The sequence below is a fragment of the Bos javanicus genome, chromosome 4, assembly GCF_032452875.1.
Source record: "Bos javanicus breed banteng chromosome 4, ARS-OSU_banteng_1.0, whole genome shotgun sequence".
Taxonomy (NCBI): domain Eukaryota; kingdom Metazoa; phylum Chordata; class Mammalia; order Artiodactyla; family Bovidae; genus Bos; species Bos javanicus.
This window is the reverse complement of record NC_083871.1, coordinates 103,203,437-103,220,081: the sequence shown is the minus strand read 5'-3', so window position 1 is coordinate 103,220,081 and position 16,645 is coordinate 103,203,437. Positions and strand designations below refer to the sequence as shown.

The window sequence follows — 16,645 nt, the reverse complement described above, 5'->3', positions numbered from 1 at the left end:
GAGTCTTCCTTGCTGCTCTGGTTTTCTCTAGTTGGGGCGAGTAGGGGCTACTCTCCAGTTGTGGTGCAGGGGCTTCTCAGTGCCGTGGCTTCTCTTGTTGGGTAGCATGGGCTCTAGGGCTTGAGGGCTTCAGAAGTTGCAGCTCACAAGCTCTAGAGCTTGGCTTGGTAGTCATGGCAAATAGGCTTAGTTGCTCCTTGGCATGTGGGATCTTCCCTGACCAGGGATCAAATCCCTGTCCCCAGCATTGGCAGGCGGATTCTCAACCACTGGACCACCAGGGAAGTCCTGGAAGATGGATTCTTAACCCCTGAATCATCAGGGAAGTCCCCATTGAGTTTTATGCCTTCAGAGCTGGGAAACTACGGGACACTAGGAATCTCATTTTCCTTAGAGAGTTGGTGACCTTGCCTCATTCCTATTGAAGTTGCAATGTCTATTTCCAATTGATGTTGATCCTTTCTTAATGGCTGGGCAAATATTTCATTTTTCTCGAATTGACTTGCAACTTGTGAGGGCACCTCCTTTCCCTCACACCCTGTCTTCTAGGGTAGGTGGAAGCCTCCTGGAGGCTAGGGCAAGATCTGAAAAGTTGAACCTCTTCACTGGGCAGGTGGATTCTCTGATTCAAATCAACAAATGGAAAACAAGGGTTGACTGGTGCTATGGGCAGTGCTAACAGGATGACATCATCTTTGAACTTCTTATTAATTTGGCTGGAGACACAAAGCATAAATTTATAAAAGATAACATTAACAGGACAAGACAATTTAAGAATCACCCAAGGCAGGGGTCTGTGGTCAAATGAGGTGAAATCAGAAAATGAAGATCTAGGGATGATATCCAAGGACCAGATGCGCGTGGATAGGCAGTATCTCCATCTGAGTACTAACCTGCAGATTAGGAGCTGGAAGTAAGGTTTGCAAAGCTCCTTATCTATGAAGAGTGGTGATGTTGTGGCTCAGATGGTAAAGCGTCTGTCTACAATGTGGGAGACCTGGGTTTGAGCCCTGGGTTGGGAAGATCCCCTGGAGAAGGAAATGGAAATCCACTCCAGTACTATTGCCTGGAAAATCCCATGGACAGAGGAGCCTGGTAGGCTACAGTCTATGGGGTCACAAAGAGTCAGACACGACTGAGCGGCTTCACTTTCACTTTATCTATGAAGGGAGGTGATCAGGTGCTAAGAACAAGGACTGTTTATGATAAGGAGGGATTAAAAAGTACAAAACCAAATAGTATCAACAAAAGTTATCTTTAACCTTTATTCTCAATTATCTTTCTCCCAATCTTTAGTATATGTGCTGCCGAAGCACTCAAATATCCTCCTTGAAACTAACAGGTAGGTACTTATAGGTAGGTACCTCAGCCTTATTCTGAGCAAGGGCTATTATTGATTCTCCAATACTCTGACCACCAGACAGGAAGCCTAGCTGGGCTGGAGCTGCAAGGCTGGGCTTAGCAGGGAAAGCGGACTGGAAAGCAACCTGCATCCTTTGCGGGTGATTCACATTCTCCACAGTTCATTGTAGTTTCCTGGGGCAATACAACAGTGTCCCCAACTCACACCTTTCATAATCTGACTGGGGCAAGCATTCCAACAGGACGCCAAGATCCAAAACTGTCAATTCCGCGTTCCAAGACCTTTAGTCCATGGGGCGTCCGCGGAGTTAGACACTCCGTGGGCTCAGCAGGCACCAGACAAATGTTAACTCATATCCTCGCTTTTCTGATCCTCGCACCCAGTCCGAACAATCCTCTGACATTCTCTTCCCCTCCCAAGACCACTGCTTTCTCTAAGAGAGACTGGGCGTGCGTGATTCTCTCCCCAGTCAGTTCAGTTCAGTCGCTCAGTCGTGTGCGACTCTTTGTGACCCCATGGACTGCAGCACGCCAGGCCTCCCTGTCCATCACCAACTCCCGGAGTTTACCATAACCCATGTCCATTGAGTCGGTGATGCCATCCAACCATCTCATCCTCTGTCGTCCCCTTCTCCTTCCGCCTTCAATCTTTCCCAGCATCAGGGTCTTTTCAAATGAGTCAGCTCTTCGCATCAGGTGGCCAGAGTATTGGAGTTTCAGCTTTAGCATCAGTCCTTCCAAAGAACACTCAGGACTCATCTCCTTCAGAATGGACTGGTTGGATCTCCTTGCAGTCGAAAGGACTTTCAAAAGTCTTCAACACCACAGTTCAAAAGCATCGATTCTTCGGCGTTCTGCTTCAATTCGATTCTGTAGGCGCCTTCTGCAGGCCTACTACGTGCGAGATTTGCGGGCTTCCCGGGCGCAGAGCATCCTGTCTGTTCGTTTCCCAGTCACCTGGTCCCGAGGCAAGACCTGCAGGCGGGAGACAGGATGGGTAGGGCTGTGCGCGCGCTTTCCTCTACTGCACGTCGGACTCTTGGAAACGGGCCGCCGATTTCGCCTTCGTTTTGTCCCCGCTGCAGCCCCGAAGGCTGTCGTACCAACGCAGGAACCCCACTCACACCTGCTGCCCCGCACCGACTGGAGCCAGAGGAGGAGCAAGAGGCCCGCCGCGCTCGCGCGGGCCAGGTTTTCCGGCTCTGACCCCTCCTCGCGGCTCCCCCTCCCTCCGTGCGCCCCCGAGGGGCTGGACGCCCGGCCACCAGGGCGGCGGGACCCGGGGTTCGGTGCGGGTCCGGGCGGCGCCAACCGCCGCCTGGTCCCAGGCCTCCCGCGTCCCGCGCGTCCCCTCCCAGGAGGCGGATCCCGGGGGCGGGCCGGGCCCGGGCCTTGCGCCGCGCAGCCCCCGCGCGCCCGCGCCCGCCGCCTGGCCGCCCCTCAGGCAGGTTCCCGGCCGGCCGGGAGGTGGTGCTCGCCTCCCCGCGCCCGGGCCCGCGCGTTGCCGGGCAGCGCCTCGGAGGCTCCGAAGGGGGCGGAGCGGCGAGGCCGGCGTGCGGCTGGCAGCCCCCGTCCGTCCGCGGTTCCGGCCCCCGGCCCGCCCCCGCTTCGCCGGCCTCTCTCCGCGCCGGTGCGCGGCGCCCCGTCCAAGCCGCCGCCGCCGCAGCGGCCGCCCCTCCCGGGCCTGAGAGCGCAGAGCCGCGAGGCCGGGCCGGGGCGCCGGCCGGGACTGCCGGGGGCGCGGCGCCGACGCCGAGGCGCGGCCATGGAGGGGAAGACCCGCGCCGGGGTCGCGCTGGTCCCGGGGCCGAGCGGCCGCGGGCCTTCCGCCCGCCGCGCCCGCCGCCGCCGCCGCCGCCGCTCGGGGCTGCTGCTCCCCGGCCTCTGGCTGCTACTGCTGGCCCGGCCAACCTCGTGCGCCCCAGGTAAGCTCCGCGGAGACCCTCCGGCGCGACCCTGCCTTTCCTTTATCGCTGCTCTTTTCAAAATCCGGCTCTCCCCGCCCATCCTCTTTTATTCTCCACCGCTCCCTCGCCCTCCTTTATGGAGATGCTTTTCCATTCTCGTTGGGCCCAGCAGATAAAGGCACTGAAAAAATAATACGAAAAAGCAAGCAGATTCTGGCCAGTCTTGCCAAAAAGTCTGCAAAGCTTATTCTGCTATCCACGGAGCCCGAGGCGGGTCTGGCGGCTTCATCTCAGAATGTGTCTTTATTTTTCCCTGCAAAACGCAGGCACTGAAATTGTAATGCATGGCTGTATGAATGTGGTTACAGCAAATTTGAGGAAATACTTGATGGTCGGGGCTAAAGGGTACATTCGGTGTGTGTGCTTTAAAACAGTGTTGCATTACTCTGGGTGGCCCTGCGTCCCCCAGATGCAGGCAGCTGGCCGTGTCCCCCAGTGCACCAGGACACAAAGAACATTCAAAGAATATCTCTTGGAAAGCGCCCTGGCCATGGATCTTTCCAGGGAAATAGCTATTGCTGTTACTTCTGCAAAGGCATTAGTACAATAGAGTGTGAAAATATTGTGATTCTTAAGTGTCAGGGCATGAAAGGAGTAAGGGTTGTTTATAATAGAGGCAGTTTACTGACTGTTAGTCAGCGTGGAATTAAGAGGCATGATTTATGAAGAAGCATGTGGGCGGGTTTTGTTGTTGAGGAAATGATTTAATTCATATTGCTCCTCTGAAATGTTTATTTGTCCACCCTGAGCATACACGCAGGATGGTCTGCAAACCATCTCTGAGCTGACATGATGCAAGCCGGTGATTGCCCTAGCGCGTGCTCGTGCGCGTGCACACACAGACACACACAGAAACAGACACACACACACAAGCGCGCACACGCACGACCACTTTGGGGGCAGGAAAGGTGGAGTGAGCAGTGTGCAGAGCGGCTGCACGCTGAACAAAACCAGAAAGCTGTGGAAGCAACTCCAAACCCTCCCTTCTGGTGGGAGCAGTGCCAGAGGACCGCCAAGTGGCTCTGGGAGGAAATGGAACACGTTTGAAGGTGTCCCTGGACCTCACTGTCGGAATTATAACCAGTGCCACATAGAGGATGGGACACAAAAGCACAGGAAGGGACTTGAGGGATCACAGACTGGAACTGCTCCTCTTACTGAAGAGGAAATTGACACATAACTGACTTGCTCAAGGTCACAGGCTAGTTGGTGCAGAGTCCTCTGCTTTCCATTCGCCTTATGGCGCTTAACCTGTGAACTTAGGCACACCTGAGACCACCTCATAGCTTTCCCATAACTGGGTGGAACCCTGCTCAGGGAGCCACAGCAGAACCAGGGGGACAAAATGGTTCTCTTTCAGGCATTTGAAAGAGACAGTGTTGCCTGACCCAGTGCCTCAGCTCTCAGTCTTGCTCCAGTGTGTTCTAGCGTGTGTGTCCAGAGAAATGGAGATCCTAGGTTTTTTTGTGAGAAGAGGCAATCATGAAGTGGGCTCTTGGCTTTAGTCAAGCAGTAAAACCCATCTGATACTAATGGATTCATCTGCTATGGGACATGGCAAACTGATTGTTTCCAATTACTGAGTGCGTCCTGTGTGCCAGGTGCCACATTTTACATACACGATCTGATATGCTGTGAGTTAGGCATTGTTATCCCCATTTTACAGATGAGAATACTAAGGCTGCAGGAGTTTGGGTTAGTTTGACTCCAGACTCCATGTACAGTAACCTCTGTACAGCTTCCTCATGTGAATATGGCCATCTGGATGTGCTGTAGATGTTGTGAGTAATACAAGTAATTCTCTTGATAAATTTAAAGTAAATGGAGCTGTTTGTACTGTCCATCCATAATTTTCTCTTCTCTAGTCTTTTCCTGTTCCCCGTAACCTCCAATGCAAACATTAAACGCGGAGACTTGAAAGTCGTTTTATTTCCGCTCTAGAGCCAACATCACGGAAGCAGAGACTTCATCCTTTCTCTGGTTGGTGTATTGGGCCCCTCTGGTTTGCACAGCTGCTTCTAGGCTTCGTCATAGGATGGGAACTGAAGAAGGGGAGGACACGGTGCCTGTCCTCAGGGATCCTGTTGGGACCCAAAGCAGCTCATAAGCAAGAGCAGACTCCACGTGGGCTGTCCCCGGGCAGGAAAGGCAGCAAGGGTAACAGCTTCCCAGGGAAGATCTCTTAAAAGGTGGCACCGATCCTCTGGAAGGCTGAGAGAGTGATAGTGGCAGAGGGTGGCTTTCTAATGTAGGACACCTGGGCATGGTGAGTGGCATGTGACCCCGAGGAGATGCTGCGTTTCAGTTGTTTGGCCCACGTCTTTCTCTGTGCCACTAGGACCCTCGGGCTTCTTGTCCTGAGTGTTGTATTTTCCCCACTGGAGTGGGGCTGGAGGAGGCTATGCCAAACCCTGCTGTGCTGGTTCTCTTTCTGAAGAGTAAGTGGCATTAGAAAGTGTGGTGTCTTTCTCCTGCCTTGGGTCTCCTAGGTTAGGCACTTGTTCCTTCTGTGGCTGCCTATAGACTCTCTCCTCCTTCCACAGGTTTGTCTTTCATTGGTAACTTTGTTAAATGGAGTCCGCTCTCCAGTTATCCCCATATTTCAGTCTTTACGTAAATTTCTGTGTCTTATTGATTTCTTGTCTATATCTGTTTCATTCAGCATTTTGAATGTGCTTTTTTTTTTTTTTTTTGGTTTGTTTAAACATTTATAAGTTTGGTCTTGATGGTTCACTGTTGTGGAAACAAGTTGTAATGCTTTGGACTTGTTTTTGAATGGAGTGCTTTAGGAATCCTACATCCATGATGTAAAAGGAAAAGATTGTATCCCATTTCTTCATTTTATTCAGGGGTAAGTCTTTCTTAAGATAATAGTTATTATAAAATTGAAACTTTGAAAATTATTGGAAGGTACAGATAACAGGTATCCTTAATCCCACAACCTATAGCCAACTCTGTAAATAACTTTGTCTTTGTTAACATTAAAAAAAAATTGAATTTATGTATTTACTTTTTTCACTCAATATTTAACTTAAGTATTTCTCTATTCATGAAATATTGTTTGAAAACACAGTTTCCATCCTAATAATTTACTCAATTATCCTTTTATTATTTCCAGCTTTTTTTTTTCCTGTTATAAATAACGCTGTAATGAATAGGTATGTAGGTAAGGCTTTGTCTAGATTTCTTTGTGTGTGGGCTCTTTTCCCCACTTAGAATACATTTCCAGAAGGGAAATTAGACTATAGTTTAGATCTAAATCCACCAGCCTGGATCTTTGCATATTTTGTTTGGTGTGCTGGGTGTCTAATACGTGTCTCAGTAGGTGGTTGTTAAAGGAATCAGCTTCTCATGTAAAACTGTAATGCTGAAATTACCCCAAGCAGTCTATGCAGTTTACTGTTTGACTTAATCACCACCAGCATTATTACTTTTAAAACTCTTGTTAAATTTGTAACACATTACTTTAATTTTTTATTACTTTTGAGTTGAATATTTTTTGTTTATTTTGTAGTTGTAGTCTGTGAATTTTCTGTTTTTGCTTATTTATCTATGATATATACGTATAGTTTAGTCACTAAGTCGTGTCTGACTCTTTTGTGACCTTGTGGACTGCAGCCCGCCAGGCTCCTCTGTCCTTGGAATTTCTCAGGTAAGAATACTGGAGTGGATTTCCATTTCTAGGGAATCTTCCCGACCCAGAAATCCAGCCCTCATCTCTGATATCAGCAGGCGGATTCTTTATCACTGAGCCACCTGGGAAGCCCAATATATATGTCAGTTCAGTTCAGTCGCTCACTCGTGTCCGACTCTTTGCGACCCCATGAATTGCAGCACGCCAGGTCTCCCTGTCCATCACCAACTCCCGGAGTCCACCCAAACGCACGTCCATTGAGTCAGTGATGCCATCCAATCATCTCATTCTCTGTTGTCCCCTTCTCCTCCTGCCCCCAATCCCTCCCAGCATCAGGGTCTTTTCCAATGAGTCAACTCTTCGCATGAGGTGGCCAAAGTACTGGAGTTTCAGCTTTAGCATCATTCCTTCCAAAGAACACCCAGGACTGATCTCCTTTAGAATGGACTGGAGAGATCCAAGGGACTCTCAAGAGTCTTCTCCAACATCACAGTTCAATAGCATCAATTCTTCAGCGCTCAGCTTTCTTTACAGTCCAACTTTCATATCCATACATGACTATTGGAAAAACTATAGCCTTGACTAGACGGACCTTTGTTGGCAAAGTAATGTCTCTGCCTTTGAATATGCTGTCTAGGTTGGTCATAACTTTCCTTCCAAGGAGTAAGCGTCTTTTAATTTCATGGCTGCAATATATATGTATATACACATATATATGTAAATTTTTTTAAAGGATAGCAACTGTTTTTCCCCCTCCTTTTTGTTGTATTCTCCCCCTCCTAATGGATTTTCCTTTAAATTTTATATAGTCTTGAAATTTTTGATTATTTTGGTTAGCAAAATCTGCCATTTTATTTTTCATTGCATGTATGCCTAATGGCATGTTAACTTTTTATCTTACTCAATGCACTGTTTTATTAAATAATGAGCATTTTCAGTTGAATATTTGCTATACTTCTTGAGTGGTGTAGTAGCCTATAAACGAAGACTTAGATAAATGTTCCGAAGGTGTGATGCCTAGACCCCCTGCATCATCATCATCCTTTGGGGACTTAGGGGTGCTTGTTAAGAATTTAGATTTCTGCGGCTCTCCCTTCACCTACATCAGAATCTTTGGTGTTAGTAACTGGGAATCTTCCTTTTTTAACAAGTTCACAGCTTATTTTTAGGCACTTTGACCTTTGGAACTGCCAATCCAGACACCATAAACCCCTAGTTGAAAGTTGATCGCATATGGGGTATATTCCACTTAATATCTTGCAACTGTCTTTTCACTGTTAGAACAATTGATTTAAAACCACGACGTTGAAACTGTTTGGGATTCTATCTTGTTTGCTTGGTTGTCTCTGGGTTGAGAATCAAAGGGCATGGAGGACATCATTTTAAATCCTCACCTCCCCAGCCCCTTGGGAACAGCTGCTGCAGTCTTTGTCAGGAAATGCCTCATTTAATCCTGAAAACAGAACCCAGCCAGGGGTTGTGAAAAGTCACGGGGGACCTGGGAGCCACAGGTTTTTCTCTCAGTGCCCTGGGTGCTAGAGGCAGCTAATTACTGTAATTATAATTACACTAGGTTGATTTTCCCAGCTAGAAAGATGCTGTTCTCACTGATCTAATTTGTTTCCAAGTTGTGACCACCCACCTTTCATCTGCGGGCTTGCAGTGACATGATTTCTCTTTCATGTGCTTAGGCAGCATGATTTGTTGGAAAGCACACCGAACTGTGAGTTAGCTAACCTGAGTGTGCTCTTCTCAGCCGATGACTTGCCGTGTGACTGTGGACAGGTTACCCTGTTCTGGGTTATCCCATCAGTGTAAGAAGGGGTCGCTGAGATGATCTCTGAGTACCCTTTAGCTCTTATGTTTCAGGTCCACAGGTTGGATGCCTTGGGATGCATGTATTATAGCAACTGTCCTGCTTCTACCAAATGTCTGTGTCACCATCTCACCGTCCTGTAGATGTTCTAGCCCAGTGACCTACCGAAGGCCACTGTGTTCAGTTCTTCTTAAAAAAAAAAAAAAAATACTCTTCCCTCCTGCATCCCCACCCCCAGGACACCCACTGTGTTAATTTTCTCATGAGCCCCAGCATCCTAGGTGCCTACTCCCACCCCAGCTCATAAACCTCCTAACAGAATACAGGCTGTGGACTCAGACTTGGGGGATCTTGAGAAAAACAGGAGGCCCTACAGACGCAAGGAGGGCAGGAGGTGACCAGATTTGCCAATTATTGACTTCATGGAGTTGATGGAGATTTTGAAAACATATATAAGCTTCATAGGTTATGTTCATAGGCATCATGGAAGAATCAGTAAAGCAGTCGTTGAAAATTTAAGAACGAGTAGAAGCACATAGAATCCCCAGTGGCTTCAGATGGTAAAGCATCTGCCTACAATGTGGGAGACCCGGGTTTGATCCCTGGGTCGGGAAGATCCCCTGGAGAAGGAAATGGCAACCCACTCCAGTACTCTTGCCTGGAAAATCCCATGGACGAAGGAGCCTGGTAGGCTACAGTCCACAGGCTCGCAAAGAGTTGGACAGGACTGAGCACATAGAAGTAACTGAAGGATATTTCTCCAAAGTGAAGAAGTTCCTTTGGGCAGGCAGGCTTAAAATAGCTCATGTAGGAGAGAAATAATAATGGGAGAAGGAACTGGAGGGGACTGGTGGGAGGGAAGCCTGAAGCGACGGGAGATAGCGGTGGTGTTGCCAGGGCACATGTGATGGCGTTTGTCCTGTAGCATCTGACAGGCCGTGTGGGGCCAGGGGAGGTGGGCAGTTGGCTTGAGCCAGGGTGGGGAATCTTGGGCAGATGTGGTCAAGAGCCAAGGGGAGTGGGGGGATTTGTGAAGACATGGTCTGGTGGTGGGGTGCAGAGTCTGGGCTGGGTGAGGAAGGAAGGGGAGGAGGAGGGGAGAAGGACTGAGAAGGGGAGTCCGGGGAGATCCCAGATAGCAGCGAGGTGGGAGGTGGGCTGGGGGGATGGCGGTTTCAGAGGTGAATCGGCACTGGTGTTGGTCTTGGTTAAGGGTGTGGGGTGTGGCTGCAGGGATCGGTTGTTGGAGTGGACTGTGAATGCAGGCTCTGGGTGAATCCTCTGTAGGTGCCAGATTCGCCAGGAGTGAGGTGAGAGAACCGGGAGCTGGGCACTGAGTACTCAGTGAATGAAGGGCTGTGACCTCCGGGGCCGGGGAGGAAGCGGCCCTTTAGTCTCTCCACCCCTCTCTCCATCACCACTGCCCCTGTCCATGCTCCCGTCCTCTTTTCCCCCCGTTACTACTCTGGCTCCAGCCAGTTCATCTCCCCACTTCAGCTGGAGGTCCTTGTGGAAACCAGTCTGCTCAGGTCACATCATCATTTTCTCGCTGAAACACCTGGGGGGGCCTCGTCCGATTTCATGCTCCTTCAAGTCCAAGTCCACAGCCTGGGCGCTCAGGATGAGCCTTGTGACAGGGGTGGGAACAGGGATGTAGGAGGGGGGCGCTCACGAGAACGTGCACACGGTGGGTGCAGGGTCTCCAGAACGCTTGTGCTGGAAAGGGCCAACGAGAGGGGGAAGTGACAGGATCTGACGCCTGAGGGTCGCCCTCCTCAGATTCTCCGTGGTTTCAACCTCGGGATGCACTTGAGGATGACTGGCTGGCTGGGGGAGGGGGAGGGAGGTGGCGGGGGGCGGGGAGGGAGGCCGAGTCCTGCTTTGGGGGGTCCTGGTTTCTTTGGGGGCATGAAGTGGGCAGCAAGTTAGCAGAAGGCGAAGAAGGGGCAGGTAGGGGCCCCCGAGTGCCGGTGAGGAGGGGCTGGCCTGGAAGAGGAGATGGATGGTGCTGGAAAGGGTGATGAGGGTAGCAGCGAAGGCTCCCGGGCTTTGGGGGGGACGCAGGGGAGAGTGGAGGAGAGCTGGAGCTAGGTGGTGGGGGGACAGTGGTGGGCTGAGGAGCGGGTGACCGTTCCTGGGGATGGCGGACGATGACCTCTGCTGAGAAGAAGGCGGGTATGAGAGGGGACAGCGAGTGTGAGGAAATAACGCTGGTTTGTGGTGGGAAGCCGAGAGGAGTAGAGTGGACGGATTTCAGGCCTCAAATAGTGTGGGCGGCAGTTGGGAGGCCGTCTTGGCAGTGGGCGAGGCAGGCACTGTCCGCTTGCCTTTCCTGGTGGCCCGGAGGCCGGACATGCACGGTGACAGCTCCCCTGGGCGGTGGGTGGCCTGTCCTGCCAGGGGGTTGGGGTCGGGGCCGGACGGGGGCTCCCGCTGTTGGTGCCGGGCAGGTGTTGGCGGCCCTGTGGAGTCCTGGGGAAGCCCTTCAGCTCCTTTCTTTGCTCTCGCGTCGGGTCCCGCGGAGGGAGCCCTTCCTCACCGTGGTGCCGGGATTCACTTTGGAGCCACACAGCCTGAAGGGCCGTGTGAACACGGCGGGGGAGCCTCAGTAGAGGGATGCCTTGCACACACACAGCTAACGGGGAGCCCAGGAGACAGGAGTGAATGGGGGGGCGGTTGCTAGGCCTTTGCTCCTGCAGGCTATGGGGCATGGAGCGGTCCCCAAAGCTCCCTGGGAGTGTGTGAGGAAGGCCCTTGCCCAGGTCTGCTTGGATCTATGGAGTATACCGTTTAAGTCCAAGTGGTGCTAGTGGTAAAGAACCTGCCTGCCAGTGCAGGAGATGTAAGAGTCTCAGGTTTGATCCCTGGGTTGGGAAGATCCCCTGGAGGAAGGCACGGCAACCCAGTCCAGTATTCTTGCCTGGAGAATCCCATGGACAGAGGAGCCTGGTGGGCTGTGGTCCATAGGGGTTGCAGAGAGTTGGACATGAGAGGGACTTATCACACTCAGGTTTGAGAAGCTCTGGCCTCGGCAGTGTGTCCTTGAGGATGGGTACATTTCCCAGACTTGGTTTCACCTATCAGTAAGGAGTCTTTAACTGGTAAAAATTCAGGTTTTAACTTGGTTGGGAAGCAGGGAAGGAGCAGCAGCAGGTTCAGAACTGGGCTGGTGTCTGGCAGGTTGTGTAGCTCAGAACCGCCCCTGCTCCGTGTTTTCCCTCAGCCTGGGCATGTTTGGAGGCCTTCCGCTCCACCCTAGGTTGCCCTGCACTGATCTTGAACCCCAAGGATTACAGGAGCACCTGGAGGTAGCTGAAGGAAACAAGTGTCAAAAGCTAGGCGAAGGTGGAAGCAACTCAGATGTCCATCAGCAGACATAAACAAAATGCGATCTGTCCATACAAGGGACTTAGTATTCCTTCTTACAAAAAAAGGAAAGTTCTGACTCAGCTTGCAACATGGATGGACCTTGACATTAATGCTAAGTGAAATAAGACAGTCACAAAAAAGACAAAATACTATGCGGTTCCACTTGTATCTAGAGTTGCCAGAATTGCAGAGACTGAAAGTAGAGTGGAGCTGGCCAGGGGCAGAGGGGAGGAGGGCAAGGGGAGCTGTGTTCAGTGGGTGCAGAGTTTCACTTTTGCAGGATGAAAAGCATTCTGGGGATGGGTTGTACAATCATATGAATGTACCAAACACTACGGTAAATTGTATGATATGTGGGGTTTTTTAAAATTGCAATTAAAAAAAAAAAAACCCTGAAGTGAGGCTGAATGGGAACTAGCTGGTCGGGTAGCTGGAGTGAACATTCGTCAGAGCTGGGATCCACAGTGGCCTAGGGCAGGGCTGGAGCACAGGACAGGTGCTGCCTGTGGAAACGTGCTGGCTGACACAGGTGACCAGCAGAGGCCAGACCTGATGGGGACTGGTCGGTGGCTGGTGGCTAGGACAGCAGTCACATTACCTGCTCTTGGCCCTAAGGCACCATCAGGGATCTCCAGGCTTCTCAACCTCAGGACTGATTCACCTCACCTCACATTCCTAGGTGGTGCTAATGGTAAAGAACTTACTGCCAGTGTGGGAGATGTAGGAGTCACGGGTTCCATCCCTGGGTCGGGAACATCCTCTGGAGGAGGGCATGGCAAACCCACTCCAGTATTCTTGCTTGGAGAATCCCATGGACAAAGGAACCTTGTGGGCTTCGGTACATAGGGTCGCAAAGAGTTGGACACGAATGAAGTGACTAAGCATGCACTTTCACCGTATACTTTATCTCTCGTCTCACCTTTCACCTCATTTCACCTTACCTCAAAGCTTCTCACCTCAGTTGTCACCTTCCACTTTCACCTCACTTTCAACCTCTCAACTCGTCTCACTCCCCCCGTTTTGTTGGAGGATAGGCTGGGGACAGGGCTGGGAAGGGGTTGAAATTTTCAGCCTGGGCCAGGGTAGAGTCTTAAGAATTTATAAAATCGGATTATTCTTCCTTGCCCTTGGCATTGGGCTTTTAAATATTTGGATGCATTTTCAGACTTACAAGAGCCTTATTATTATTATTTTTTTCTATTCTGATTATACAAATGGTGTGTGTTTATTGAACTAATCTGTACTTACTGTTCTCTGTGCCTGGAACATTCTTATCTCAGCTGTGATCTCCATGGTTTACGGGCGCCCCTTCCTTCAGGTCTGTGCTCAGATGTCACGTCATCAGAGACGCCTTCCCTGACTCTGTTTTAAAGAAACAGCAGCCCTTCCTGAATTCCTTGCGCCTGACACTGTCTTGGTGGTCTCCACAGCGCTTGTCACCACCTTCTACGTGTCTGCTTCTTCTCTCTCCCTCCACTAGAGTAAGCTCGGCTGGGCCAGCCTTGATCACCTTCTACGTGTCTGCTGCTTCTCTCTCCCTCCACTAGAGAGTAAGCTCGGCTGGGCCAGCCTTGATCTGTCTTGTCCTGTGTTGTTTCTCTGTGTAGCAGATCCTTCTTGAGTGCCTACTCTGTGCAGACCTTGTACTGGGCCCTGGGGATGCCTCTGTGAACAAAGGTAATTTCATGGCGTGTTACTTCTTGGTAAATGCTGTGAAGAAATGGAGCAGGTAGAGGGCTTGGGAGCGAGGGATGGAAGTGGGAGTCCAGTGGCGAGGGAGACCTCTTTGAGCCCATGACTGTGTTAATTGCTGGGGCCACCATAATGAAGGGCCACGAAAATGGCAGCTTAAACAGCAGAAATTGATTGCAGCCCTGTGCCGGACGCTAGAAGTCCCCTGTCTGCAGGGCTGCAGTCCTCTGAAGGTGGGGGGTGGGGAGCATCTGTTCTGTCCTCTCTCCTGGATTGTGGCAGGCCTTGGCTTGTGGCAGCATCCAGTCTTCGCATGGGGCTCTCCCTGTGTTCAAATTTCCCCTTTTTGTAAGGACAGCCATTGAATTGAGGACCCACCCTACTCCAGTATGACTTCATCTTAGCTTCTTACATCTTCAGTGACCCTGTTTCCAAATAAGGTCACATCCTGAGGTACTCAGGGTTAGGACTCCAGCCTGTGAATTTGGGGACGGGGCACATGGTTCAACCTGTGACAGTTGCATTTACTCTTAAGATTTGAAGGAGGCCAGGGGGCCAGCCGACTAGGTCTTTGGGGGACAGTGTTTCCTGTGGATGAAGCAGTCAGTGTAAAGACAGGAGTGTGCAGTTGTTGGGGTGGGGCGGGGGGGGGTGGGTGAGGGGGGAATGTGAGGAAAGCTAATGTGCCCAAAGCAGAGAGGGTGGAGGTGAGGAGTAGGGGGCAGGGGCTCAGGCGTGGGAGAAAGTGAGTGTTGGGTGGAGCATCGTAGGTGTCACAGGACTCATCATCACCCCCAGGTAAGGTGAGAATTAGAGGAGTGATGTGATGAGGCTTAACATGTCAGATTTATGGTACATTAAATGCATTCTTTTAGTATAAAAAGATGAAAGAAAGTGAAAACCACCCCAGATCCCTCCACTTAGAGATAACCGCTGTGCCACTCTGGTGTCTCTCCTTTCAGACTTTTTTTTAGCATGTGTAAGCACATACACGTGAAGGAATGGTACTGTCTTCCACGTGTTGCTGGCTGACTTGCTTTTTATCACTTCACACTTGCTCATAGAACCTTCTTGTCAGGAAATACAGGTCCACATCGTGATTTTACCCGATGCTGTGGATGTTCTATACTTTATTTAATCGGTTCTGTTGATGGATAATTACATCGCTTTCAGCTTTGGTGTGATTAAAAAACACTGCTATGAGTGTCTTTGTATGTCTATCTTTATACACTTTTCTAATTATTTCCTTAGGATAAATTCCCAGAAATAGAACTGCTGGACTAGACAGTCTTCATGTATTAAATTTTAATATATATTACCAAATTGGTCTCTCAAAAGGTTGATGCTATCAGCATTCTCCCTAGCGGTGAATTGAGTGCCAGTTTTATTCTACCTTTCCATAATACAGACTATTCCCAATCTTTATTATTTTTACCAAAATCATAGGTAAAAAACATCTCCTTTAAAGTTGTACTTCCTTGTTTGTTAGTAGGCACTTAGGCCTTTGTTTTTTTTTCATTTCTTAAAGACTTTTATTTTTTTTGGATATGGACCATTTTTAAAGTCTTTATTGGATTTGTTATAATATTGCTTCTATTTTATGTTTTGGTCTTTTGGCCATGAGGCATGTGGGGTCTTAGCTTCCTGACCAGGGATTGAACCCTCACCCTCTGCATTGGAAAGGGAAGTCTTAACCACTGGACCATCAGGAAAGTCCCGTCAGGCCTTTGATTGAGGCCCCCTTTGTGTTCCTTTCTCTGGTTTCCCTTGTAGAGAGCTCAAGGCTAACCTGGGAGTAATAATACCCAACAATTATAGAGTGCTAGTTGCTTGCCAAGCATTGTGTTAGGCACAGTGTATCTTGTTTAATGTATATCAGAACAATATGAGGTGGGCACTGTTATTATCCCCATTTTACAGATGAGGGAAATAAAGGTTAGAGATGTTCACAGACTTGCTCACGGTCATACAACTAGCAGCAGTCCTCCTCACCCTGGGGGTTTCTTTTGCTCTGGGTCTAGTTACAGAATGACTCTGTGATCTCTGTCATTACAATGCCCGCTCATAGGCTTTGCTTGCTTGGTCAAGTGAGCTCTATGGACCCAGAGCTGTGGTCACAGCCATCCATGGCCCCTTGCCAGCCCCCTGCCTGTGTCAGATGTCCTGGCTCTGAAGGCCAGCCCAGGGCTCAGCACATACGGAAAGGTGCTCACCAAATAGTGGTTAAGAGAAATGAAGGAGGCAGGCTTTTGAAAGTTAGGATATTATGTGAAGGTGCCATTTTTTTTTAACACTAGCATATTAAAAATTTTAAAAAGTTTCAGAAAGTTAAAATTCATGTTATGAACCCATATTCCATATCCTCCAACACAGAGGATAATCATTTTCTTAATACCAAGTGACATTTTCTTATTGCATTTCCTTTTGTATCATGTCCTGGATCATATCCTTGTGGTTTTGATACTATTTCTACTTTGTTTTTGACTATACTATTTTTCTGTGGCTTGTTTCTGACAGCATAGTGTGTGGGTTGTTATACATCCTCTTTGTTAATAAATTGGTGTATGCCACTGGTTTAAAATCAATTTCTCATTAACTTTGAAATTTTGGTGGGAGGAAGTCGAGGCCTTAAAATTAATACATTGTCTGAAACCCAACCTGTGCACCAAGCTGCCCTACTTTCATTGTTTTATATGCCCCTTGAGCCTTTTTAGTTCTTAATAAAACACAGTGTATTCATACCTTGAGTTCTTTCTGGATCTGGCTTTAAAGTTTAACCTTCTAAATAATTTTCCAGAAATCTTA

The 16,645-nt window shown here is 49.5% G+C and overlaps 1 protein-coding gene across 1 annotated transcript in view; it reads left to right on the top strand.

Moving 5' to 3' along the window:
• Nucleotides 1–836: 836 nt before the first annotated feature.
• Nucleotides 837–16,645, top strand: part of KIAA1549 (KIAA1549 ortholog) — a 126,497-nt gene continuing 110,688 nt past the window's right edge. The window contains exons 1-2 of the mRNA XM_061415469.1: nt 837–913; nt 2,239–3,287. Of these exons, the coding sequence (XP_061271453.1) occupies nt 837–913; nt 2,239–3,287 (1,126 nt within the window). The remainder of the gene's footprint in view (nt 914–2,238; nt 3,288–16,645) is intronic.